Consider the following 27,154-nt stretch of genomic DNA (forward strand, 5'->3'; position numbering starts at 1 on the left):
TCCGGACGCGCAGGCTCAGCGGCCACGGCTCACGGGCCCAGCCGCTCCGCGGCATGTGGGATCTTCCCGGACTGGGGCACGAACCCGTGTCCCCTGCATCGGCAGGCAGACCCTCAACCACTGCGCCACCAGGGAAGCCCCGTGAGGTCAATTTTAATACACGTGTACATTTTTATCAACTAGGCAATACAGCCTAGTTATTAACGAAACAGACTGGAGCTGAACTGCGTTTGAATGCTGGCTCTTTTCATTACTAGCTGTAGGACCTTAAGCAAATTAATACTTTGTCCATGTTCATCTTCCTAATCTGTAGAATGGGAATAATCATAACATTGCCTTCCTCATCAGCTTGATATAAAGGTTAAGTTAGTTCACTCATGTAAAGTGCTTAAGGCAATGCTCTGTGCAGAGTGAGGGCTCCATAATTGTTAACATCATCTTCATCATGCAAAGATCACAATGATCAATTGTCCACTTGACCAATTTTTTTTCTTACAGGGATTGTGCAAAGAAATGAACGCACACAACACACCATTATAGATTAAATATGCTCTGAAACCGTTGCACTAGTTTTAAATTTTGGTTTTTATCAAAATTAAGTGTGAGCACATATCCAAAATTAAATTACAGTTCAGCAGAAAAGAGATAATGCATAATCTGTATTTTGCCTGTAACTTTTCAAGCACCAAAGATAAACTCTACCCAACTCATAATTACAGCAAAGGCTGAGTATCAAGTATCCTGACTCGGTAATTGGTAGAATTAAGTTCTTATTCTGGCTTATCCCCGACTCAAGTATCCTGTGTCCTTATTTTTCCATCTATAACACGGAGACAAAACAAATACACTAGAAGACAAAGGTTCAGAAGAGGCAAGAAGCATTGAGCCTCAGACTGAGGGCAACAAATAATTCTGGTCATCAATTTCATGGCTGTGATACTAACAAAAGACAAAACTTGATTTTGGAAAAAACTTGAGAGGCTCAGGCAATTATAACTGCCTCTTGCCTACTATCCAGAGATGCCAGATTAGTAAATCAAAAAATGTCCACAAAGACCTTTGTGCTAGTCATGATATAAATATGTGTGCTCTTCATGTCTCCTTAATAATACCAACAAAGATGAAAACAGATAACAGTTATTGCGTGTTTACGCACGGCATTGAGCCAAGTCTTTGGGGCCAGACGATATCTTCTGAGTCTTTGGTGTTAGTCTCAGCACCTGACACAGTGTGGGTATATGCAGAAGATTAAAACATATTCATTAGCTTGAAATTTGAGGAATTTGTAATTCCAAAACCTGGGGATAGGGTTGAAAGTAACTGCCCTTTGAAGCGGTATTTTTCAAACTTCAGGCCATGATCCATCAATGGATTATGAAATTAATAGAGTGGCTAAGACTAGAATTAAAAAATAAATATAATGGTTAATATCAGCATGTAGATTAGCAGTAAATCAATATAACTGTTGCATTTTTATTTCCTATACACACATAAATGTGTATGCTAGGGCATGATTTAAAAATGATTTTTACTGAGCTGCAGTTAAAATTTTCTGGAAAATGCTCTTGTAGAGGAGTCTTGAACACACTGCTTTAGAAGAAAATATAAAATAGAATTTAAATGGATTTCTTAACAACTATAATGTTTATCTAAGTATTTTAATATCTACTCAAGGTTTTTTGTTTTTGTATTTGTTTTTATAATAGCTCACCCCCTTGTTTCTTAAAGGAAAAGATGACAAGGCTGATCTCCAGACTATGTCTCTTTTCCTAGCTCTCAGCCCCTTTATATCAACTAGGTTGGCCTCTCTGTTCCCCCTGATATTAGGAGGCTGACTTCGAGATGTTTTCCTGATCTGAGCTGCTCAGTATTCTCTAACTCCTCTGCCCTTCTTTTTCTGCAATGAAAACACAGCATTTAGCACAGAGCCTGACACGGGGTAGGCGTTTGTAAGAAATATCTCTCGGATTAAAGGTTGGTTAGGTGGCTGCCTGGAAGGACAGAAATAGATCATGGCATGTAACAGAGCAATGCTGAGGCCTCTGCAGGAATACAGTGCATTCTCTAACGGGTACCTGTCAGGTTCAGTGTCCTTCCTGAACTCAAAGATGGGTGTTGCAGAAGAGAACGGCAGCTAAGTTCAACACATCCTTTCCATTCTTGCTTGAAATTCCTATTGAGTCCCAGAAGCGACTGCAAGACCTCCTGGTCTTCTGCACTGACTTTCCAGGGTGCAATGCTAGCTCTAATGTTCAAAGCCTGGAGAGTACCTTTGAGACACGCAGGCCCATGGAGCGAATCGATCCCTCTCCAGCCCATCATCCTAGCCACCCCAAATGAGAGGCCCTCTGTACTACCCTGAGATGCCCTCGGGTCAGCTATCCAGAAGCATCTAAAATAGAAGCGCAAAGACAGAAGATGAGATGTTTGTGAAATGATAGATCTTTGGAGAAATAAGCTTATGAGCCATGAGCTATCCAGAAGTATGCTAGCCTCTGCACCAGGAGATAATAATGACACCTGCCATTTACTGGGCATCCAACAAATTTCAGGCCCTTGATATGCATTACCTCTCTGCGTTCTTACAGCAATCCACAAAATAAGTGTTATGATCCACTTTTTACTGATTAACAGATAGAGTCCTGGAGATGAGAAGTACAGGCAGACCTCATTGCATTGTGTACCACTTTATTACGCTTTGCAGATGCTGCATTTTTTTTTACAGATGGAAGGTTTGTGGCAACCCTGCATTGAGCAAGTCTGTCGGTGCTGTATTGGCCACAGCATTTGCTCCCTTCATGTCTCTGTCGCATTTTGGTACTTCTCGCAATATTTCAAATTTTTGCATCATTATTATATTTGTTATGATGATCTGGGATCAGTGATCTTTGATGTTACTATTGTAACTGTTTTGGCATTTTTTTAAAGCAGTAAAGTATTTTTTAATTAAGGTATGTATATTGTGCTTTTAGATATAATGCCATTGCACACTTAATAGACTAGAGTGTAGTGTGAACATAACTTTTATAACCACTAAGAGACTAAAAAATTCTTGTGAGTTGCTTTACAGAGATAGTCTCTTTGTTAAGGTGGTCTGGAACCAAACCCACAACATCTCCAAGGTGTGCCTGTAACTTTTCCCAAGATCACACTGCTTCTGAGTGTAGGCAAGACTCAAATTCAGATCTGTCTAACTTTAGATCCCAAGCCCTTTGTACTACCAGGTGGAGAATGAGACTTCCTCATACCTCCTGCTGACTTTTCCTTGCATTTTAAAATTCATGACTATGAGCTGACAAGATAATCCCGCAGGACAGTCAAGTATTTTCCAGAACTCATGAGGTAACTGCTGCCTCTCTATTCTAATTTATTGAAGAACAAGAAGAGTTCCAAGATAGGCTGAAATATTTCTGTAATGAATACAAAAAAATCAGTTCCAAGGTTGTAGAAGGAAATGAAAACCAGTATCTAAATATCAGTGGTAATGAAAAGAGGAGGAGAGAGAGATGTATTACACAAGGAGAACAAGAGAGTCATCTGGATCATTCAAAGCAGCAATATCCCACATCCTAAGAAAAATTAAGAAGGAAGAAGGATTCGTAAACTCTGGTATGTGTGAATAATCTTCATTCCTGCTCCAGTAAGAAGAAAGTCATACTTCTGGTTGGTGTTTCTCTGCTAAGGACCACAGAGGCTAACGTGAACAGGTGTTCACACAATAAACAAACATTTACTGAGTGCCTACTGCATGCCAGACACTGTGCGAGGGCCAGGGGAGTGCAGACCATTAGGAGAGAAGCAGCATAAGCCTTTCAGTGCTGTCCAGACAACCCGATAAACAGAGGCCACTAAATTGCTGTAGTCGTCCAAAACATAATACCTCCTTTGCAGAAAGGCTTCTCATGATGGGACTTCATGACCCAGGCTTCTTCTGGGAAAATCCCTCTACAAAAGCAGAGCATCAGAAAGAATCCTGCCTTAGGCTGCTGACAGTTTGAACTCTAAGAAGATAAAGGAAGAAATGCAAGACCAGCTATTCTTGGACTTTGGTCTGACCAAGGAAGAGCTGGTACGAAGAGGATGTAATGGTTTGAACCCTGGGAGAAAATCATAGCCAAGGAATAAACCCTGGGCACGATCTAAAATGCATTCCCTTCTTCAGTTAAGAAAATCTTAAAATGATAAACAAACGAACCCCAAAACAAATAAGCAAAAAACAGATGGATCCTATGGTGAGAGATGTTAAAAGGAAATAAAACATAACAGATATTGCTGGGGGAGAGGCAAAAATGAAATTCTGACTAGGCATTTCTAGTGATCCCAAAAATGAAGAAAAAAGGCAATTTAACATAAATATAGCATAAAACTAAATGTAACATGGTATCCTAGATTGGATCCTGGAATGGATAAAGACATTAGTAGAAAATCTCCTGAAACTGAATAAAGTCTATAGTTTGGTTAATAGAGCTGTACCAATGTTAATTTCTTGGTTTATGTGGTACGTTTATCAAAATGTATATTTAAATGTAAAATGTTGACATTAGGAGGAGCTAAGTGAAGGGTATATGGGAAAGTCTGTCCCACTTTGCACCTGCTCTATAAATCTAAAATTTTATTTCAAAATTTTAAAAGTCTTTAAAAATCACTACACAAGACATTCTTAGACAAACTCTGATGTTAAAAGAAAATGTGAAAATAAGAGGGCTAGGTAATTAAGAAATGCAACATGGACGAGCCAGAAGCCCTGATGGCCTATAGTCAGCCCCCAAGTCTCCACCCCCTTCCCTAGGTCAAAAAAGCTAATGACATCAATAGAATACGATGTCCATGACAAGTAGTAATAATAACATGGTGCTAGTTCAGACCACATATGGAAGATTTTATTCCCTTCTGGGTGGTACATTCTAAAGAGAATATAGTATTTTTGTAGATAGAACAAAGAGTCTCTTCTAAGGAATAGCTGGAGGAAAGAGGAAGAACTAGAAAGGAAAAGAGAAGACTTAGGGAGCATAAGGGATTCTGTCTCTAACTCGAAGGGCTACCACATGTCAGGGAGACTGATGTATTTTGTGAGTTTCTGAAAGCTGAACCAAGGCCAAGGCCGAGGTTACACATGGAAATAGATATTGGGGCTCAATTTAACAATTCTGTCAATCCACACTGAGAATGTGAGGTCAAGAGCTCCCCATGGTCAGACAGGCTCAAACAGAGGCTGGATGAGCTCCTGGTGGGAGTCTGAACCAGATAACCTCTAATGTGCCTACCAATTATGGTCAGAGCCCAGGATTCTCTGATCAAGAAAGCACAGGCATGAATGTTGCCAGGTCTATCCTGGAGGCCCTCGGCATCCAAGTTGCCCAATAAACCCAAAGAAAACGGTCTGACTCTGGCTACAAATACAATTCCACTGCTTGGGAGGGTCCTTCAAGGCCACTGGCAAAGCAGGGACCAAAAGGAGGATTTTCTGGCCACACAAGAAAAGAACATCCAGCACCTGAGTATCTCCTGAGTTTGGTGTCCCATATAGCTCTAAACGTGTCACATGCTTTTGTGTAAGTTGGAACAGTCAGCAGCATATATTCTAAAATCCTAGATTTAAGCAGCCCTAGAGGTCACTAACCCAGTCACCCACCCACTGTAATTAAAATGTTAAAAGACAAGCAGGTTTGTTCCCCATAAAGGGAGTCTAGTCTGCACCCTTTTTGGACACAGTTCTATCCTATATTGAACCAAAATCTGTCATTTCACTCCCAGTACATGGGTCTACACCCTTGGGTGTGACTCTCATATCTCCTTAGTCTTATTTTTACAAAACTAAATATACTGAGTTTCTTTAGATATGTATCATTTAACGAGCCAATTGCTCTCCTCAAGACTTTCTCTAATTTGTTTGTGATCTCCTAAAATGCATTGTTTAAACCTAGACCAAAAATCCTAAATGTACTCTGACAAATGCAAAAAAAAAAAAAAAATGGAACTGTAATTACATGTTAGGGACATCATAGTTCTAGTAAAGCAGTATATGGCCTTTTGGTTCCTATTGACTTTATGATCAACTAAAACCCCATGTGAAATTCTGAGGCCCCACTGCATATAATTACTGTTGAATTTTGGAACCCAATGGTTAGATCTCATCTTGCTGACTTTGTACTGTTCTGTTAGCTTGTCAAAATCTTATTGAACATCGTGAATATCAGCTGCCACACCAGCACTCCCTGACAGGTTTGTGTCATCTGCAAATCGAATAATCCTGCCTTCGGTGTCTTCATCCAAGCCATTGATAAAAACGTTAAAGATGACAAGTCATTCAATCATTCACTCAACAAATATTTAATCAAGCACCTACAATATGTAGAACACTCAGGACAGAAATGAGAGGAAAAATTGTATCTGTATTGGGACAGATCCTAAAATTGTTTGTTTTCTGTAAATATGAGGTGGACTTCTTTTCTTGAAGATTTAACTCAACTCATTAGGTACTTATTGATCACAACAATTGGGTATCTCCTGAGTAGTTACACTGTGTTAGACCTTGTAATTAGAATGACATCGTAACTTCCCCTATGTTGAGTCAAAATTACTTCCCTTTGCCTTTTCATCTATAGTATAAATACTCAGTGATTTTGTTAAAGAATTGAATGAATTCTAATTCTTCTCTCTGAAGCTAGAAAAAAAAAAAAAAACAGGTCTGGTCCAACCATTTGAAGGCAATAATTATGTCCTTATTTAGTCTTTACTTTTCTAGCCTAAATATCTCCAGTTCCTTCATCTGACATGGGTTGGAGACCTCCCCACCTCCATGCCATTCTTGTCATTCATAGCCTGACACCATGCCTGGCATAAAGCAAGCACTCAAGATACGTCTACTGAACGAATACATGAATAAGTGACCTGGAAAGCTCCAGTTTGTGAATATCAGCCCCAGAAAGAAATGCCCGGAACTACAAAACATATTGCTGAAAATGTGGTTAGAAAAGTGGACCCATTGCAGTTTTCCTACTCTGAACATTATACTTTTTCAAAAATTGAAGTATAGTAGGTTTACAATGTTGTGTTAATTTCTGCTGTACAGCAAAGTGATTCAGTTATACATATACATACATTCTTTTTAAAATTATTTTCCATTATAGTTTATCACAGGATATTGAATACAGTTCCCTGTGCTATACAGTAGGACTTTGTTGTTTATCCATTCTACATATAATAGTTTGTATCTGTTAATCCCAAACTCCCAATCCCTCCTTCCTCCAGACCCCTCCCCCTTGGCAACAACAAGTCTTTGAACATTATACTTTTAATACTCCTTAGATCCAACTTATTTTTGTCTTTGCACATGGGGAGAGGGCAATACACTAGTGACTCATACTGTTTGTAGCTAATTAAAATCTGTAATTGGAAAACACTGGTCAAGACCCACACAATTGTGTAGCAAGAAAGGCTAGACCACAGCATTTATTTCCACGTGAGAAAGAATGGTATGTCCTTCTGGGTGTGCATGTTTTTCTGAGGTCATGCTGGTATTCTGATCACCATAGCACCTAAGCCCCTTGGGAATTTGAAGATTGTGCAATATTCTGCAGAAGAGACCTAGTGAGTGGGTACGGCATGACACCTAAAGGAAAAGTAGGATGAGATGACCCACTAAGTGGAGGCCATGAAGCTCAGTTTAGGATGGGCCCAGTTACCCAAGAGTGAGACATTCAATCTGTCAGTGGCAGTGTTACTGACAAGGAGGAATTTCCCTCAGATTAAAACATCCAGGAAAACTTAAGTCTAATGAATCCAATAGAAGTTGGGATTGTCCTGGTGTCAGCTTACTTGTGGCTGCAAGCAGAGTCAGGCAAGAAGAACCAGCTGGGAGGTAAAGGAAGCAAAACACAACTGTGATGAAGATGCCAACACCAGCAGGCACTTGGTAAATAAGCACCAGCACTTACATACATTTATCTTTTATTCCCCCAAATAAAATGATTAGGTAGGCATGATGATCACCATTTTACAGCCGTGGAGACTGAGGCTGAGAGAGGCTCCGAAACTTGCCCAAAGACACACAGATCTAAGTGGTGCAGTCAGAATGCCCACCTGACTACCTCCAAAGCTCTCGGACTCAAGCATCACACCATAGGACTTCTGTTCCATGTGTTTATTCACCCTTTAACACAGATTTTGTCAAGCACCCTCAGCGTTCCAGGCCTGTGCTAAGCCCTGTGGATACAGTGGTAAAAAAGACACACACGGTCCCTCATGGGGCTTAGCACTCTGGCAAGGACAACAAACAGCCAGGCAAGCAACTCCAATCAAGTAGGATCCATCTCACGGCAGGAGAGGTTAAGGGTAAACTCACCCGGCACATGGGAATAGGAGTCTTCCTCGATGAAGCAGGCCCTAGAAAGAAGCTTAAAAGATGTGCAAGCAAGACAAAAGAGTGAGGGAAAGAGGCAGAGAGGGAAGAAACTTTTGAGATGTGGAAGTGAGTGGAGACACTGATGTCTGCTGAGTGTAGAGGGGAGGGGTCAGAGGCTCCCACGAGGTTGAAGAGTTGGGCAGAGTGAGATTCCAAAGGCCTTGTAAGCCATGGTAGGGTGTTTGGAACTGGACTGTAATTGGCAGTGGCAAAAACTAGTAAGTTTACATGGATATCACCTAATTGGATCTCCAGATTCTTCCAGGAAAAGGGAGGCCAGGCTAAGACACACGCCGCCCTGTGGGACAGACACCCTGGGAAGGCATTCCATGCTTCACCTGGGCAGTTTTAATTTCTCTGGCCTTGTAATACCTGCTCTAAAAGGACTCTGAACCTCTGCCACCTCCTCTCTTTTCCCTCTCCAGGGAGGGTGGGTGGGTCTTGGGTGAGTGGAACAAGTATATTCTAGATGCTTTCTTTATGTGACCCACCAAGCCTTAGAGATTCCAGCTTTCCCACTTGACAGATGAGGAAACAAAGGCGAGAGTAGTTCAGTGACTGTGGCAGATGGAATTATTGGTTCCAATCCATCATTCTCTTTAATAGTTTTATGTATCTTTACCCTGTCAGGGCCTCGCAGTACATGCAGTGTATTTCCCCTCCCTGGACTTTGGGTTTCATCTTCTGATTTGACTTGGCCAGTGAAATATTAGCAGCCATGATATGAGCAGAGGTTTGAAATGTACTTGCATGGTTGAGCATGCCTTCCTGCACTTTTGCCACTGTCAGGAAATTATGCCCCATAGCTGCTGTTTCTCAAGCCTGGACCCCAGCATGAACCACACAGAGCAGACTTGAACCTGGTCTACAGCCTAGAGCTAAGTTCGGCTGAGATCAGCAGATCCCAGGTGACTTGAAGACCTTCAGTGTGAAGCAGAGTCACTTCCATTAACCCAGAGGCTTGTGGATGTGTGAATAAGTGTTTCTGGTGGTACACCATAGAATTCGGGGGTAATTTGTTATGCAGCATCATCACGGCAATACCTGACTGATAAGAGCTTACTCCGAGCTCACAAAGGAACTTCCTGGAATGCACAGCGCTGCTCTGCCATGGGACCAGGGTGCCCTGGTGGCTGGCCCCCTAAAAGAGAAAGCAATGCAGACTGCCACCGCACCCCACTCTCCCACACGCCCCCTGCCCACCACACGGCACTCACCTGAGTCTGAGGCTGCCGGGCTCACCAGGCTGAGCAGCTCCCTCTCCTTCTCATAGTCCCCTTTGCAGAGCAGCTGCCCCTCCTTCAGGACAAACTCATCGCCCTTCTGGAGCTGCCGCTCGCAGACACAACAGCAGAAGCAGCTCAGGTGGTACACGCTCTTCTGGGCCCGCATCACAAACTCATTGGGCGCGATGGCCTCAAAGCAGCCCCCGCATTTGACAGCAAACAGCCTGGCAGCATGGGAGAAAGCAAAGCAAGGTCGGTGAGAAAGATGGCTGGGTCCCAGGTCTCCTCTCAAGTCAACAGCGAAAGGAACTTCAAGAACTGGGACAAAGAGGCTTGGAATGGAATAGGTTTTAAATCCAGATGATTTACTCCCTGAGGAGGTTGCACCAAAGAATTCAGTTAAGTTACTCTTTCAAAGGCTTAAGAAAAGCAGGGTGAGAGGTGCTGGAAGAAGGGTGAGCTGAAGCCCAGTGTGTATTTGGTGTGGTCCATGGCACAGTGTTCCCAAAGGATGCCCTACAGACTGATGCCAGGCAGGCTGCCCAGAATCCCCAGGGGGGTGATTATGTAAACAAAATAACAATAACAAAAAGGTCCAGGTCCACTCCAATCAGCATGCAAAAGGATGGGCCCCAGAATATGAATTTTTAACAAGCTCCCAGGGCATTCTGAGGTGTAATCTAGTTGAGAGATAAACTGCATCCCAACTTCCCATCTTGACGTTCAGTGCATTCAGCCCAGCTCTCGGGACTTCACTCTTATCTCATTTCACTTACTTTCAACCAACCACGAAGAGGGTGTCTATCTATGCCAGGTGGATGCAGTAGGTACTAGTGATATTAAGGTGAATAAAAGAAAATCCCTTCCAGAAATGAGCTCAGGCTAATGGGAGAGATAAACATGTCCAAATAACTAGAGGGTCCCGGGAACACAGAAGAGAAGACAACTAACTGTCAGGGAGTCAGCAGGGGGATTTGCATTTTATTACCCATTCAATAAATCTTGGTCAAACGGAAGACAGGAAGGTGGGCAGGCAGCAGGCCTGAAGGGGTTGGGGAGTGGATTCCCCACAGAAGGAACAGCCTGGGCAAAGGCCTGACGTCCTGCAAGTACATGCTTTGCTGGGAGCATGCTGTGTCCTCCACCAGGTTGGAGGCTGGGGGCCTGGAGAAGGGTGACAGGTGAGGCAAGTCATGACCGGATTGCACACTGGGGCTGGACAGCATCTGACAAGCAACCAGAAGCCTTTGAACAATTTCAACACGCTAAGAGCCTGTTTTAGAAAAGGAACTCTTTGCAATATGAAAGGTGGAGGGGAATTGGGGTTGGAGAGATGAGTGAGGGAGAGCAGCTGAGTGGTGACAAGCGGCGGCACTAAGGCAGCAGCAGGGAAGCCAGACAGGAGGGGACAGATCCAGGGCCTGGAGACTGGGAAGCGTGGGGTCGGCTCCCAGGCTCCTGGCGGCCAGAGCTGGAGGATGGTGATATGTCACCACACCTGCGCACAACGTTCCTGATTTCTTACCTCTGGGCCTTGTTATGCCTTGTCGCCCTCCTGCAAAGCCCTTTCTTCTCTGTTTAATCTACCTGAATACAACACACTCTTCAGGACACAACTGCTCCCACCTTCTCCCTGAATCCTGCCCAGACCTCCCCTACACCCCTCCGGAGTGACCACACCTCCCCTGAACACTTTCACCATGACCTGTCTGTGCTGGTCACTGGGTAGTTATCTGGAGATGCTTCAAGACACAAGAATAGCTGATCAGGAAGCCTGGGCTCTGCTGCCCGCTCTGCAGACAACTGTCTGCAAAACCTTGCTGTTGTTAAAGATGTGAGGCCAGACAATCTCTTCCAGTCCCAAGAGCATTGCTTCCTAATGCTGACTTAAAATATCTTAGGGCTTCCCTGGTGGCGCAGTGGTTGAGAGTCTGCCTGCCGATGCAGGGGACACGGGTTCCTGCTCCAGTCCGGGAAGATCCCACATGCTGCGGAGCGGCTGGGCCCGTGAGCCATGGCCTCTGAGCCTGCGCGTCCGGAACCTGTGCTCCGCAACGGGAGAGGCCACAACAGTGAGAGGCCCACGTACCGCAAAAAAAAAAAAAAAATCTTAATCTTGCCTTATTTTTCAATTTTCCCATGTTTATAACTTATCTTGCCAACAGCCTGTATTCCAAGAACTAGGCCTATGGAATATTTATATGCCCTACAACCTCTTGCACATGGTGGGTACTCAATAAAAGTTGATTTGATTTGACCTGTTGACTTCACCTGCTCACCCTCTTCTGAAATAAGATGTGCAAAGAGCCTGGCCTCAGAGCTGACACACAGTAGGCTCCCAGTAAAGGTGGCCCATCTCTTCCCGGTCACCCCAGATCAGTAAGAGCTCAGGGCAGTCTATGAAAGATTAAAATCTAAAGTAGATTTCTCCGTTTTTCTTTCTCTTTTTTAAATTGCCTCATGATAACATAATCGCCTTTGTCAAAGCCTTGGGTATAAGCACAGAGATAACAGACCCTAAAAATATCTCTGGGATTCATTCATTATAGCATTCATTTTTTTATTTCCAAAATAAAGAGTTATTTTCTTTTTTAAAGTAGTAGCGCAATAGGGGGGGAAATCTCTCTCAAAAACTCTCTCTGTTTGTCTCCACATACCAGAGGTGTCACTAGACATGGGAAGGTCAGATGGTATAAGGGAGAGGATGGTGCCAAGCGGAGACAAAATGGGCAGAGTGAATTCATAAAGCTCCAAACACCCCTCCTCTCATCACAAAGGCAGACACAAGCTGACTCAGAGGATATCAGGGGGCTGAAGGCACCTTGCTCTGCTCATGAGCCCTACCTCGGCAGGAGACAAGGAAACAAATAACTGAAGAGCATTTTTCTATAGACAGGCCATCCGCCATGATGGCCTAAGTGTGGCCAATCCCATCTCAAAAGCTCGTTCATACATTCACTCACTCATTTAGTCTTCATTCATTCTCTCATTGATTCAGAAGCATCCACTGTGCACTACACAAGACACTGTGTCTTAACAGGGAGGTGGGGAAAGAAAGCCCCACCCAGCAACATTCATGTTCATAAACCAGCCTATGTGGAGTGTCTGTTATGTGTCAGGCAGTATCGTGGGCACAGATGATACAAAACAAAGTCCCCGTCCTCCATGGAGCTCATGTGATAGTGAGAGAAACAGCAAACAAAGAAACAAACAGATAAATAATGTCTACCCAGAGGGACTGACCTTTGGGAAACAGAATATAAGAATGATACAAAGCAATGTTTCAAGAATACAAAACAGAGTGGCATAAAGCCGTAGTCTGTTTATAATATTTAATCACTTCTCAGCTCTAAAGCTGTACTAGTTGACGCCTAAGTCTATACACGTGCACGGTGTGTTTATCTTGGAAGCTTCCTGGATGAAGTAAAGAGTTTTGAGGGTAGAGTGGAAAAGCAGGTAAGGAGGAATTCCCAAGGAGGGAACTGGTACAAGAAAGAGGGAGGCCATTCAAACTCTTTGAGTGAAGGAAGCCAAGGCTTGGAGAAGGGACTGAAGCCGCCTCCCATGAATCTACTAGGGAACAGCCTCCCTGGACAGAGGCCAGCTTGCAGGTGACTCCAGAACAGCTCGGGATGAGAAGTGCATGTGTGGTCTCACTCTTAACCCGGGCCTTGGGCCCCAACACCAATCCTCCCTGCCCTTGGCCATCAGAAGCACATTAGAAACACCCATCCTGATATACCTTCCCTCTGCCTCTCAGCTTCAGAAAGGGGGGGTGAGGTTGGGAGACAGTTCAAGGGCTGCTGCGGCTCTTTCACCACTAACAAGGTATGTGACAGCCCCCAAAACTGAACCCCAGGTACTAGCAGCCCTGCCCCTGCCCTCTCCCTTCCCCCAGCTGCCCAGGGTGGTTTTGCTCTCCATATCTGAACCTCAGGGCGCCCCAGGCCCTTGAACAACTGCCTTTACTCCCCTCCCCCCATGCTGGATGTTGTGCATCAGACAGAAAACCCACCCAGTTCATCCCTGGCCTGGAGTCTCTAGACACTGTTTGCCAACCTGAGCAAACGAATCAGTACTTTAACAGGAGCTGGTCAAAGGCCCTTTGTCCCCAAGCCCTCCTTCTCCTCCCCTTCCCCAGGAATGAACTGTTAAACAGACTCAAGGCAAACGCTCCCAGGAGTCAACAAGCTCTTGAGAATCCACAGCTGCAGGTGGTGGCATCTGTGCTTGTCTAACTTCTACCCTGTTAATCTCCTCCTCTTCCTCCTCCCTTCTTAATTTCATCCCCCACTCCAAAAATGTCCCCCAAGTTGGAGAAGGGAGGGTTAGGGTGAGCTCAACAAAGAAATCTCACCATGTTGACTCAGGAACGGCCAGAGGAAGTGGCAGGACTGTCTGGGCTCAGATCGTGAAATGGTCATGCTTGGCTAAGGGGTGGGATACAGACCCAGAAGAGGGGGAGCAGTCCCATTTCTCTCCATTCTCTGCATTGGCTGCCCCACTCTGGGTAAAGACCAGGTTGACCTCACCTTACTGCTTTGGCTCTTGCTACCCTCACTAACCCCAGGGCAACCCAAGGAGAAAAGGCACACGCAGTCCACCACCTGTGTGCCAGATGTGTACACAGCTGTATGGGTACCACTGTGGACCCAGCTGCTGACTACACACTTCCCACAAGTTGTTTTCTCTAAGGCTCAGACAAGCAGAGAAAAGGATTTGTTCAAAAGTCCAGGTCGTAATTAAAACACAGCCTGTCTCTTCCCAATGCCCTGGATGGCAGCCCCCACGGTGACTTTGGCCTCTGAATGCTAATGAGACCTCACTCTGGGTTCAGAGCCTGGCAGCCTGCCTGTGCCCTAGAAAGCTAAGCACGGTTTCCAGAAATGCCCAGCTCTTCTGGGCATACATAACAGCTCTCAACTTTGCCCACTGTTAGAAATTCACCCACCCCTGAAATCTCTTCAAATGATTCTTTATCTCTTTGTTGCATCTGATCCCCTCACCTGTAAAATGGGGATAACAGGATCCAGCTGGTGGAGAAGTGTCCAGAGCCCAAGCTCTCTAATAATGCTCTCCTTTCTCTGCTGAGCACTCTCCGTGGGGCAGGCGTAGGGATGGAGTGCTAAACAAGGCTGCCCTGTCCTCAGGGAGCTCACATTCTCCAGCAGGCAGCAGGCTTCCAGCCAATGACCACAGGAGGGTGTGTTTGGGGTATGTAGGAGAGGACTAGCCAGAATGGCCCAAAGCAGAGCCCCGTCCACTTGACTTGGGCTAGAGGTCACCGAGTCTTCTTTCTCTTCCTTCCCTTCCTCCCTCTACACGTATCTATTCTCTTCTTCCCTCTGGCCCTTTCCCATTCCCTCTACCAGGCAGAGAAACAGAGGCTGGCTGAAATTCCATTCTATGCCTTGCCTACCTCTCTCCCAGTACAGCCACAAGCTCTAAGATGCACAACTTGTAGTTTTGGTGAGAGAGCCGGAATCGGCAGGCTCTGCCACTTCCAAGCAGTCAGTGTGACTTGGAGCTCATCACTTAATCTATGGCAGTCTCAGTCTGCTCAGATGGAAGAGGAGATGATGATGCTGACACTCCTGGATTACTGGGGACTAAATGAAAACAGGTATAAGGACTTTGTGACCTATAAGGAAGAGCACAATTTTTAGTTCTTTTTATTTGCCCGGCCTCTGTCTTTTGACCTTTGTGGATTTTTTTTTTTTTTTTTTTTACCCCGAAGGTGGCTCTCTGTGCTCAAAAGTTTCCTGAGCCCTACACTGAGAGAACACTTCTTCCTCAGCAGCCGGAGTCCTTCTGCTGACTTCTCCCAGCTTTGACATTGGCATGACTTCCTCTCCAAAGAGTGTGGCACTGACCCAGGAGATGAACCCGGGGATGCACAGCTGGCAAGGCTGCCACACAGAGCACACGCCTTAGACAAGGCACAACCTCCCACCACAATGTGCCAAGATAATGCAAGCGAAACAGTGTTTCTTGTATTAGGTGCCATGGAGGGTAGCAAAGAAGAAAAGAAAAGGTGACCTGATTCAGGGAAAGAGCATAGGACTTGATATAGGAAGACTTGGGCTCATGGGTTCTTCTTTTACCAAGAGGCCTCAGAAAAGCCACCATCTTTCCCTGGGCCTCAGTTTTCTTATCTTTTTTTTTTTTTTTGAGAAGGGGCAGACAGCTTTTTATTTATTTATGTATTTATGTATGTATGTATGTATGTATGTATGTATGTATTTATGGCTGTGTTGGGTCTTCATTTCTGTGCGAGAGCTTTCTCTAGTTGAGGCGAGCGGGGGCCACTCTTCATCATGGTGTGCGGGCCTCTCACTATCGTGGCCTCTCTTGTTGCAGAGCACAGGCTCCAGACGCGCAGGCTCAGTAGTTGTGGCTCACAGGCTCTAGAGCACAGGCTCAGTAGTTGTGGCTCACGGGCCCAGTTGCTCCACGGCATGTAGGATCTTCCCAGACCAGGGCTCGAACCCGTGTCCCCTGAATTGGCAGGCAGATTCTCAACCACGGCGCCACCAGGGAAGCCCCAGTTTTCTTATCTTTAATGGAAAAGTACTGCCCTAGATCAGTGTGTTACATCAAGAATTTAGAGGCTGTGGAAGGGGAGAGTCTTTATTCCGCGAACCCGCACCTAAATCCAGGTCTCCAGATGGTGTTTCAGCATGACAGGGCCTTGCTATGGTAATTCTCCAAACAAGGTATTTTCCAGAACCATATCATTCACAGATACACCTATATATATGCATATATATACATATATGGAACAGGTAAGGCCAAATGAGGTTATGTATGAACGGACACACAAACACACAAAACATACATACATACACACCAGCTAAAACCAACAACTCATTCACATAGTCTCTTTCTTCCTATCTGTATGGTACAAATATATACGTACTTCCAGAAAGGATTTATATTACATACGTATATAGATATATGTATATATAGATATATTTTATACAAATATACAAGAAGAAATCAAAGAAACCTTTGCTCCTAAGGCGTGTTTCAAACCCATTAGGTGGGATAATTTCTTTTTTTTTTAAACTAATTTATTTATTTATTTTTGGCTGTGTTGCATCCTCATTGCTGTACGTGGGCTTTCTCTAGTGGTGGCGAGCAGGGGCTACTCTGTTGCAGTGCACGGGCTTCTCACTGTGGTGGCTTCTCTTGTTGTGGAGCATGGGCTCTAGGGTGTGCGGGCTTCAGTAGTTGTGGCGCGCAGGCTCAGCAGTTGTGGCTTGCAGGCTCTAGAGTGCAGGCTCAGTAGTTGTGCACACGGGCTTAGTTGCGCTGAGGCATGTGGGATCTTCCTGGACCAGGTCTCGAACCAGTGTCCTCTGCATTGGCAGGTGGATTCTTAACCACTGCACCACCAGGGAAGCCCATAGGCTACATACTTTTTAAATTCACTCCCATTTTTATGATTCATGCTTTTATTATAGGGTTGGGGATCCTGCTCTGTAGCTAAGGAGATAAGAATGTTTCCAAAGCAGATATGAAGGCTTGACACTTGAGAAACTCCTAGAGAACATGTCTAAGGCAATCAAGACAGAGGCCAGACCTCTGGGAAGCAAGAGCACACCCTGCACTGAAGGAGTTATAACAGAAAGACAACCATGTGCCAGGACCCCTTGTGGACACCTGGACTTCGATGCTGGTTATGTGAGCTCAAGAAAATCATTCCACATTCAGAATATTGGGGTCCTAATGGTTAGAATATATTTCATCCCCCAAATTATTTTACTACAAAGAAAAAGAAGCTTGTAGAAGATAGGAAAAAAGGAAATTGGTCTTCATTGAATAGTCACTTGGTGCCAAGAACTGTGGCGCTTCTTATATTCATTACCTTACTAAATTTATGGGGTAAGAGCAAACAGGACTATTTTATGAACTCAAAGAGAACCTCGCCATATTTCAGCTCAGCTTGGTTCATGATGCCTCTCTTCCACAAGAGAGAGAGACTCTGGGAGGGCTGATCCATAGGTTCTTCTTTATACATCCTCTCTAGCACTCTTTTCACAGGAGAAATAAGTAAAAAGATCAAGCAGCTAAGACGGAGGCCTGAGCTCCTGTGAAGTTTCCTGGATAGACCCATGGCTTTGTAGGAGGTCCTGAGACCCTGCTGCCCACATGCAGGTGAAAGGCAGGAGTTAGGAACCAAGTTGATTCCTTCAAGCTACTCATCTCTTGGAACCCAAAGTATCTGAAGGGATCCCCAAAAGAGCTCTCTCCTCTGTGGATTTAGGTTAAGAACAAACAGTGTCCAGTAGATGCTTAGACCCAACACCACCATGCCCAAGAGTCTACTCTGATTCCATAAAGATTGGGAAACAAGATAATTCTTGCTGGAATCCCAGTCACTTGGGGATTTGGTGGGTCACTGTTTTCAGAGTATAGGCAGAAATGTAGGCCATGGGGGTTGGACCCAGAAAGACCCAAGAAAGCCCATCCAGAAAGGCTGAGCTGTAGGACAAGGAGGCAACATGGTATAATCAAATAAACTTAGATCCAAGTCCCTGCTCCTCCACTTATTAGCTATGTGATCTTGATCAGGCTATGGCGCCATTAGTTTACTCATCTATAAAATGGAAATAATAAAGGGACTTACCTCAGAGAGACACAATAAGAATTAATTGAACTGACACATTAGAACTGCTTAGCATAGTGCTTGGCACATGGTAAATCCTCTGTAAAAGGGTAACCATTGGGCTTCCCTGGTGGCGCAGTGGTTGAGTGTCTGCCTGCCGATGCAGGAGACACGGGTTCGTGCCCTGGTCTGGGAGGATCCCACATGCCGCGGAATGGCTGGGCCCGTGAGCCATGGCCGCTGAGCCTGCGCGTCCAGAGCCTGTGCTCCACAACGGGAGAGGCCACAGCAGTGAGAGGCAAGCGTACCGCAAAAAAAAAAAAAAAAAAAAAAAAAAAAAGGGTAACCATTATGATGAGGAGAAGGGGGAGGAGGAGGATGGAGAAAAAGAGCCGAATATGAAATAGGAGAGATAAATTAGTGAAAAAAGAAGAGATAATGGATCATAATGTCAGAGACTGGGAGAATCAGGATGAGATAAAGGAGCATAGAAAGAGAAGGACTGGGGAAAACAGTTTAGGACCAAGGCTGTAAACAATGCAAGAATGTCAGCAGTCAGCCTTTTGGTGGTGCTGGCTGTGGATCTGGGGGCCAGTCCTGCTAATATAATGGAACTAGGGTATGAGTTTCCACATGGTTTAATGGCCTCACGGTAGGGTTTGCATGCTGCCTATCCACACAGGATTTGTCTGGATTTACCCAACTAACGGTTCTGGCATGGCCGGATGAAATGCCTCCTTGCTCTGTGTATCAAAGTAAAATCCAGGAGGTTGATTGAGGCTTAATTTTCTTCTCAGTATCAATGCATCTGATTTTTTCACCCATGAATTCCCATGACTCCCTCCAATCTCTCCCACCTCCTGCCACATCATCCTCTAGAAACCAGACACTAGATGCCATGTTATCCCTACATCTACTCTCCAGGCTGATGACACAACTTCCAACATACAGGAATACAAAAGAACATGGCAGCCTCATGCAAACCCAGATCTATCCCAGGGTAAGGGCTTTGAGACTCATGAAGGCTGAGCAGAAATATAAGGGGAGCCCGCATTATGATACTGTAGAAGGTTCCTAAATCAAGAGTACGTTTGGAAAGACTGAGGTCTTCATTAACCTTGACCCAGAGTACTGCAGACCTCAAAGGGAGCCTCTCAAAGCCTCCACACCATAGACAATTAAGTGGAAGGATGGAAAACAAAATAAACACATGAAAAACCCTAACGCCAACTTAAGGCCAACTGACTGGATACTGTTTTTTTCCCAACAAAATAAGAAATCAGAGCCACTTTTAGCCTTGGACAGCAGACAACTACAGATCATGCAGCCTTTCCACAGACACTGACAACACTATATTTAATCAGATATATGAACACTTCGGTCTAGAAAGTAGGAGGGGGTTTTTTGTACAGCTCTTTAAGAAGAACGCAATAATCGGCCTATCACTCAGTTTCCACCCTCTCCACCAGGGGGCAGCATAGCAGCATGCATTAACTGCCATGTTGACTTGGTAACTGAGGTCATCCAGGCACCGAGACAGGGATTGGCCATATGCCAAAACTGTCTGTCGGGAAAATCTGCTGCTGGGAGTCTGGGAGACCATGTGGCTAAAAAGAAGGAGAGATGGTGAGAGAGAAGAGTATTCAAAAGTACTGGGAACCAAAAGCATGGCTTGTGGCCTTAGAAGTAGTGACACAAGCAACCTTGTCAGCTGGCTCAAGGTCTCTGTCCTTGAGGCTGAGCCAACACCACCACAATAAGCAATGGAGCCCGTGGTCCTGGGGCGGTGGGAAAGTCTGCAGGGACAATAGGAGTGGCAGGATCTTCTATAGGAGACAGTCTCAAGACTCTGCAGTGGGGAGAAAATGGAAAACAATAAGTGGCCGGCAGAGCCAATCAGAGTCTCGGTCTCCCTGGGGCTCCTGGGGAGCTGTAAGAAGGACCATACAATGGGATGAGAACTGCTAAGTGTGATGTCTGCACGTCCCAGAGGCTCCGTGAGGCTCTGGCTTCACCGAGAAGTGCAGGATAACACAAACAGCTCATCACTGATGGCAAATGTTGCTGGCAATGGGCAGCTTTTACCTCGAAATGGTGGACTAAGTACTTTTCTTGTTCTCACAAAGCATCTGTTCCAGAATCAGCCAGACAGAGTGGGAAGAGCCTGGCTTTTGAAGTCTGATAGAACCTGGATTCAAGTCTTGATTCCACCTTTGAGAACTTGAGCAAGCTATAGACTCCTTTGGAGCCTCAGTTTCTTTATCTAAAAATGAGATCATAACTATCTCACAAGATGTTTTGGAGCTTAAATAAGATAATGTATCAGAAGGATCTGATACATACTAGCTGCTCTCAGTAAGTGGCAGCTCTTAACTCCCTTTATTGAAATCAGTTTAACATATCTGCCCATGTACATATTTGTATAAGATCATTTATTTCAAGACAGCCAACTGAGCCAAAAATAGAACTTCATGAGCATCTCAAGGCCCTGTTCTTCATTATTATAACAAATTAAATCAAACTTCAACAAGCTTTTCATATGTTATCAGAGAAGAGACAAATGGACAAATATGAAAGGACAAATACTCGAGAGGAAACAGGGTGCATTTCATTCAGGCAACCATGGCTATGGTCTACCCTAACCCAAAGTCAATATTGACATTAGCCAACCAGTGTCGACCAACACCCACTTTCATTGCCCAACACCCAACATATGTTCAGGAAGTCGGCAGCTCCATGTTTGACCAACCAGAGCCAACAGTTGCTATTTGGTTAATGCTGACATTATCTGACAAATGTTTGGAACAGACCCTTTGCCCGTATCACTTCAGTTCTCAGATGACTGCCTCTCATGGAGGCTGCTGACCACTGTATGGACCTACACTGAGATGCCCATATTCTTGCCTTGTGCCCCTAACTGTCAGACCCCCCACCCCAAGATCAGTCCACCTCTCCCCTCATTTTATAAATGGAAAGAAACCAAGGCCAGAGAAGGAGCAGTGACTACCCCTGACCACAGAGAAAGTTCAGATTATTGAGAGGACCAGCCAGAACTTGAGGCTCGGTTAACGATCAAGAAATAAAAGAGGTTGGGCTTCCCTGGTGGCGCAGTGGTTGAGAGTCCGCCTGCCGATGCAGGGGACACGGGTTCGTGCCCCAGTCCGGGAAGATCCCACATGCCGCGGGGCGGCTGGGCCCATGAGCCATGGCCGCTGAGCCTGCGTGTCCGGAGCCTGTGCTCTGCAACGGGAGAGGCCACAACAGTGAGAGGCCCGCGTACCGCAAAAAAAAAAAAAAAGAAAAAAGAGGTTATAACATGGTCCAGCTAGGGATGGAAATGTGTCCCCCAGGCTCTTAAGTAGTCTCCTAACCAGCTGAATGAGCAGACAGTGTGTGTCAGTGAGCCTCTCCTGCTTAGAAGCTCTCGCTTTCCTCTCTCCCTCTTCTTTGCCGAAACCTGGGAAGCTGTCTACCATTCAGGCCATGAAGCAAAAGACTGTGGTAAAAGCATGGATTCCAATAATCCAAGCCAAGGTGGCACGATTTATATTACAGACTTTCCATATTGTCACACAGACATGCAAAAATGGCAAGAAACATAAAACAGACATACAGAAAATACATGTTTCCTTTTTAGGGAATTAAAGGTTTGGTTTCCTTTGAAAAATGTCAGTTTTCCTTTCCCTTCATCCTCATTAGCCTCCTGGGACACTCTTAAACATACCCAGCAAAGAACAGAGCAGAGGGAATGAGGTATTTTTAGCTGATATTCTGGGCACAGATTCCTATTGTTCCACAATTTTTGGCTTGACTGGATGGCACGTGGCCAATATAATGTATACGCTTACAAAGAATGTATGTTTCCTGGGCTCTGTGTGTGTGTGTGTGCGTGTGTGTGTGTGTGCGTGTGTGTGTGTGTGTGTGTATTAATAGTAAGAAGGACAAGGACATTATTGATGATGTTTTGATGGGAAAGATTCTGAGATCCCAGCAGGGGTAACACCGAGCTCTCCATGAATCCCGTTTGCTTTTTGTCACCATCACTTTTCATTATTACCACTGTGCTATATGTCCAAAAAAAAAAAAGAAAAAGCCATATTGTCACAATCCAAAGCTCCTCATAGAACCAACTGATATCAACTGCACTATATTGGGAACTAGATGTATTCTGAAGACCAGTGATGATATTCTAAATCATCTGGTGCAGTGTGACCAGCACACGATAATGTTTAAAACCGCGGTTCCCCAACCTCTTTGGCAGCAGGGACCAGTTTCATGGAAGACAATTTTTCCTCGATGGGGTTAGGAGGGATATAGTTCAGGCGGTGATGTGAGCAAGGGGGGTAATGGCGAGCGGCAGATGAAGCTTCGCTCACTTGCCCGTCGCTCACCTCCTGCTGTGCAGCCTGGTTCCTAACAGGCCGGGGACCAGCACTGATCCATGGTCCAGGGATTGGGGGGGGGGACCCCTGGTTTAAAACATTGCCAGTTACTACTACCCTCCTCCTCCTCACTTGTAATACTTCTCCTCAAGGATCACCCACTCTTGGGCAAAGGGGAGACAAGGAAAGACAAACACTGACTGACCATCTGAGTAAAAATCTCCCACTGTGGCATAAAAGCCAAAGGGAGCGCCATGTAGAACTTTCCCTTTCCATGTGAGGGGTGGAAAATATCTCCGGATAATCTGAATTTCCAGAATGCCTTTAGTTCAAAGATCTCAAAGCATATGCAATCTTATGTAACATCTCAGCTCTGAAGTAAAGGGGGTGGGGTGTCAGATTTTATTATCTGATTCTATTATCTTCATCACACAAAAAACTGGCATCACAGCAGGGTGTGGCATTTTGGGTGTATAACAGCACCAAAATTCAGCAGTGGTGGAGCCCAGAGTAAAAAAAAAAAAAAAACAGGTGTCCTGAACCTCTGATGCAGCCTCTTTCCCATAACATTGCATTGCTTTCCTTTTGACTTAGACTCCATATGTCTTGAGAGCTCCAGAAGAAAGGTTTCAACAAAGTATGACCCAATGGAAGGGAGAGAGTTTTTATCTCTATACTTTATTTTTTTTCTTTTTACCCTTCAACATTTTACCCTTTTTTATCCTTCATCTCTCTCCTCACCCATTAAAAACTGGAAGACACCACACCCATTAGGGGGGCTACTATCAAACGTGGAAAATAACAAGTTTGGTGAGGAGAAATTGGAATGCTTGTGCACTGTGGACTGCAAAATGGTGCAGCTGCTACAGAAAACAGTATGGTAGTTCCACAAAAAGTTAAAAATACAATTACCATATGATCCAACAACTCTACTTCTAGGTATATACCCAAAATAATTTAAAGCAAAGACTCAGATGTCTGTATATTCATATTCATACCAGCATTACTTATAATAGCCAAAAAGGGAAAGCAACACATGTGTCCATCAACAGATGAATGGATAAACAAAATGTGGTACATACTTTGGAATGTATTGGAATATTATTCAGCATTAAAAAGGAAGGAAATTCTGATACATACTACAACATAATAAGGATATTATGCTAAATGAAATAAGCCAGTCACAAAAGGACAAATATTATATGATTTCACTCAGATAACCTCAGTAGGCAAATTCATGAAGACAGAAAGTAAAACAGTGGTTGTCAGTGGGTAGAGAAAGGAGGAATTGGGAAGTTATAGTTTAATAGGTAAAAAGTTTCAGTTTTGAAAGATGAAAAGAATTCTGTGGTTGGATGGTAGTAATGGTTGCCCAACAATGTGATGTACTTAATGCCACTGAACTGTACACTTGAAAATGGTTGAGATGGTAAATTTTATGTCATGTGTACTTTACCACAATTAAAAAAATAATAATTAAAAAAACTGGAAGACACAATGATTGTTCATACTCTACCTCCTGTAACCAAAATCTAGGTAACTGTGTTCCCAGTTGAAAATCTCACCTGCCCAGGCTCCCTTGCAGCTAGGAGTGGCCACATGAAGCAGTACATGGGACTCTACTGGGGGTGGAGGTATGAGCAGGAAGTTCTGGAAAAGCTATTGTTCTCTTGATGAAATGAGACAGCCTCAGCGGGTGTGTACATTTTGCTCTTCACCCTTTCCCTATTTCTGTCCGGAACTAAAATATAACATCTGGAGATGAAACAGCCATCATGGTACCAAAAGGATGAAAGCTGCCTGTTAAGGATGCAAAGCAAGAGAAGAGAAGCCTGGATCCTTGAAGACTTTTGTGAGCAGTTGCACCATCCTTGGACTCCCTACTTCTTGACTCCCTTTCAGTGAGAAAAATAAAATCCCTTTTTAATTAACCCACTGTAGTCAGGATACAGTTATATGAAGCTAAGTATTATATGAAGGACTTCCTCATCCCATCCAAGCTCTATCTAGGGCAACTTCTCCATTTAGACACTAGACTTCACCACTTCAGGCTTACTCAAAAGCTATGTCATATATTTTCCCTCTCTGTAAACATTTTAATATATATATTTTTAATTTCTCCAGTGTTAGGAAAAAAATTATCCTTCTCTTGATCCTACTTCCTCCACCAACTATGTCCTAATTTGCTTGACAAACCTTGTAGAAAAAATTCAAAAAGAAATTACTTCTGTTTTCTTTTTTTTAAAACAAATTTATTTATTTTATTTATTTATTTTTGGCTGCATTAGGTCTTTGTTGCAGTGTATGGGTTTTCTCTAGTTGCATCAGGGTGGGCTATTCTTTGTTGCGGTGCATGGGCTTCTCATTGCGGGGGCTTCTCTTGTTGTGGAGCAGGGGCTCTAGGCTTGCAGGCTTCAGTTGTTGCGGCACGCAGGCTCAGTAGTTGTTGCACGCAGGCTCTACAGCTCAGGCTCAGTAGTTGTGGCACATGGTCTTAGTTGCTCCATGGCATGTGGGTTCTTCCCGGACCAGGGCTCGAACCCATGTCCCCTGCATTGGCAGGCAGATTCTTAACCACTGTGCCACCAGGAAAGCCCCTACTTCTGTTTTCTATCTCCAGTTCCTCTCCTTCTACTCTCTCTTATGGCCAATCCAATCAGGCACTTATTCTACTCTTTCTAACAAAACTTTCCTGTAAAAGTCACTCATGGCCTCCATATTTCTCAGTCCTCATCTCACTGAGCCCATCAGCAGCATCTGACATTGGGATCATTTGGCTTTCAGGACCATTCACTCTCTGGTATTCTTCCTATCTCACTGGTCACTCCTTCTTGGTCTTCTTTCTAGTTTCCCTCATCTCCCTAACCTAGAAATATTTCATCCCCTTCTCTGCCTAGACTCATTGTCCTTGGTGATCTTATCCAATCTCATTACTTTAAGTATCATGTATCTGCTAAATTACTTTGAAATTTCTATCTCCACCCCAGATCACTCTCCTAAATTGAACTTATATATCCACTCAGTACCTTCACTTGGATTTCTAATTTCTAAATCTCAAACTTCAAACTAAAGTAGAATTCCTGATCTTTTCCCACCTACCTCACCCTGACTCAAATCTGCTCCAACCAAGCACAGTCTCCACTCTTCTGTTGATGAATGGCACCTACATCTTTCCTGTTGCTCAAGACAAACATCTCATAATCATTCTTGACTCCTCTCTACCACACGCCTCATATTCAAACTGTCAACAAGCCATTTCTGCTCCACCTTGAAAGTATAACCAGAATCTGATCACTTATCTCCATTACTCCCTCTGTGGGCCGTGCTTCCATCATATTTTCCCTGGATTACCTCAACAGCTTCCTAAATGGACCACCTGCTTCTTCTTGCCACCTGCCAGGTTGATTTTCAACACAGGAATCAGGGCAATCCCATTAAGAACTAAATTAGAGCCTGTCACTCATCTGCTCAAAACTTATTCCCATTTTATAGATGAGAAAATAGAAGCTTGTGAAAGTTTAAGTAATTTGCTCAACTTTACACAGCTAGTAATTGGGGGCGGGGGGCAGGATTCAAATCAAGTCTGTCAATGCTAAAACCCACCAAAGATCCATTGTATCATTGTTTAACTTAGCTCTGAGGGCTGCCTAATCAAATGGTAGGATGGTACTTTACAAATGTAGTCTATGTGACTACAAGGCAATGCTTATCAACCACCATTATCAACCCAAGCTCCAGATAAGGTAGAGGTAGATGAATGAAGTTCATCTACATCTATATTGTAATATCAGTAAACTCTACTGAAATATTATACCTAGAAAGGAAAGGCCAGATGTTGCCCTCCACTTCTTGAGAGAGAGAGAGAGCCCAGGCACTGAGATCAAAGGCCCAGGCCAGGTCTAACCCAGAAGAGCATCAGCCTTGGAACTCGTGTGAGAAACAAGCGAGTGGGAATTGGGGAAAAACAGAAAAGCCAGGAGGAACAGTGGCGAGTGTGCAGCACCAGCCAGCAAACCTCCACCCCAACCACAATATTTGTGTGCAAGTCTGGGATATAATTTCATCTTGGATGCCTTTCATATGGCTCTGCTCCCCACAGCCAGCCCCATTCAGAGGATTAGAGAACAGGGACAGACATGAGGAGCGAAAGAACCACAAAAATCTCTGTGAAACAGGATTCCTGGCTTGGAATCACAGTGACCAGTTATGTGTACAAGTTATGTGGACAGATGTGAGTGCATACACACTCCCTTAGATTGGGGATCCAGTTTGGTTTCATAGCATACTACAGCCAGAAGTTAAAAAAAATAATTTATAACAACCCCTCCCTTCCATGGGAATAAAATAATGACCAGCTAGGGTGTCCCCAAGCCAGAGGAAGTCTTGAAGGGAACATGAGCTTTTAGGGGTGTCTCTGTTCCACTTAGGGCAGTGAGCTCTCAGAGTCTATAAGAAGGGATCAAAGGGAGGATGCTAATAAAGTAGTCCACCACTTCCCTGCTTCTCAGAGACTCCAGGTTCCCAGGTAGAA

At 44.4% G+C, this 27,154-nt stretch overlaps 1 protein-coding gene and 1 pseudogene across 2 annotated transcripts in view; one reads left to right on the plus strand and one right to left on the minus strand.

Annotated features, from left to right (window-relative positions):
- Positions 1 to 27,154, minus strand: part of LMX1A (LIM homeobox transcription factor 1 alpha) — a gene marked incomplete at both ends in the record, with an annotated part of 149,734 nt that overhangs the window by 35,071 nt on the left and 87,509 nt on the right. Inside the window, one exon of the mRNA XM_079697864.1 lies at positions 9,622 to 9,854. Coding sequence (XP_079553990.1) covers positions 9,622 to 9,854 — 233 coding nt within the window. The remainder of the gene's footprint in view (positions 1 to 9,621; positions 9,855 to 27,154) is intronic.
- The window catches only part of LOC307048600 (small ribosomal subunit protein uS10-like), a 30,299-nt pseudogene continuing 13,007 nt past the window's right edge, over positions 9,863 to 27,154 (plus strand). The window contains exons 1-2 of the transcript in view: positions 9,863 to 9,882; positions 10,704 to 10,811. The product of the transcript in view is annotated as a small ribosomal subunit protein uS10-like (transcript). The remainder of the gene's footprint in view (positions 9,883 to 10,703; positions 10,812 to 27,154) is intronic.

Source organism: Hyperoodon ampullatus (assembly GCF_949752795.1).
Source record: "Hyperoodon ampullatus genome assembly, chromosome: 2".
In the NCBI taxonomy this organism is placed as follows: Eukaryota; Metazoa; Chordata; class Mammalia; order Artiodactyla; family Ziphiidae; genus Hyperoodon; species Hyperoodon ampullatus.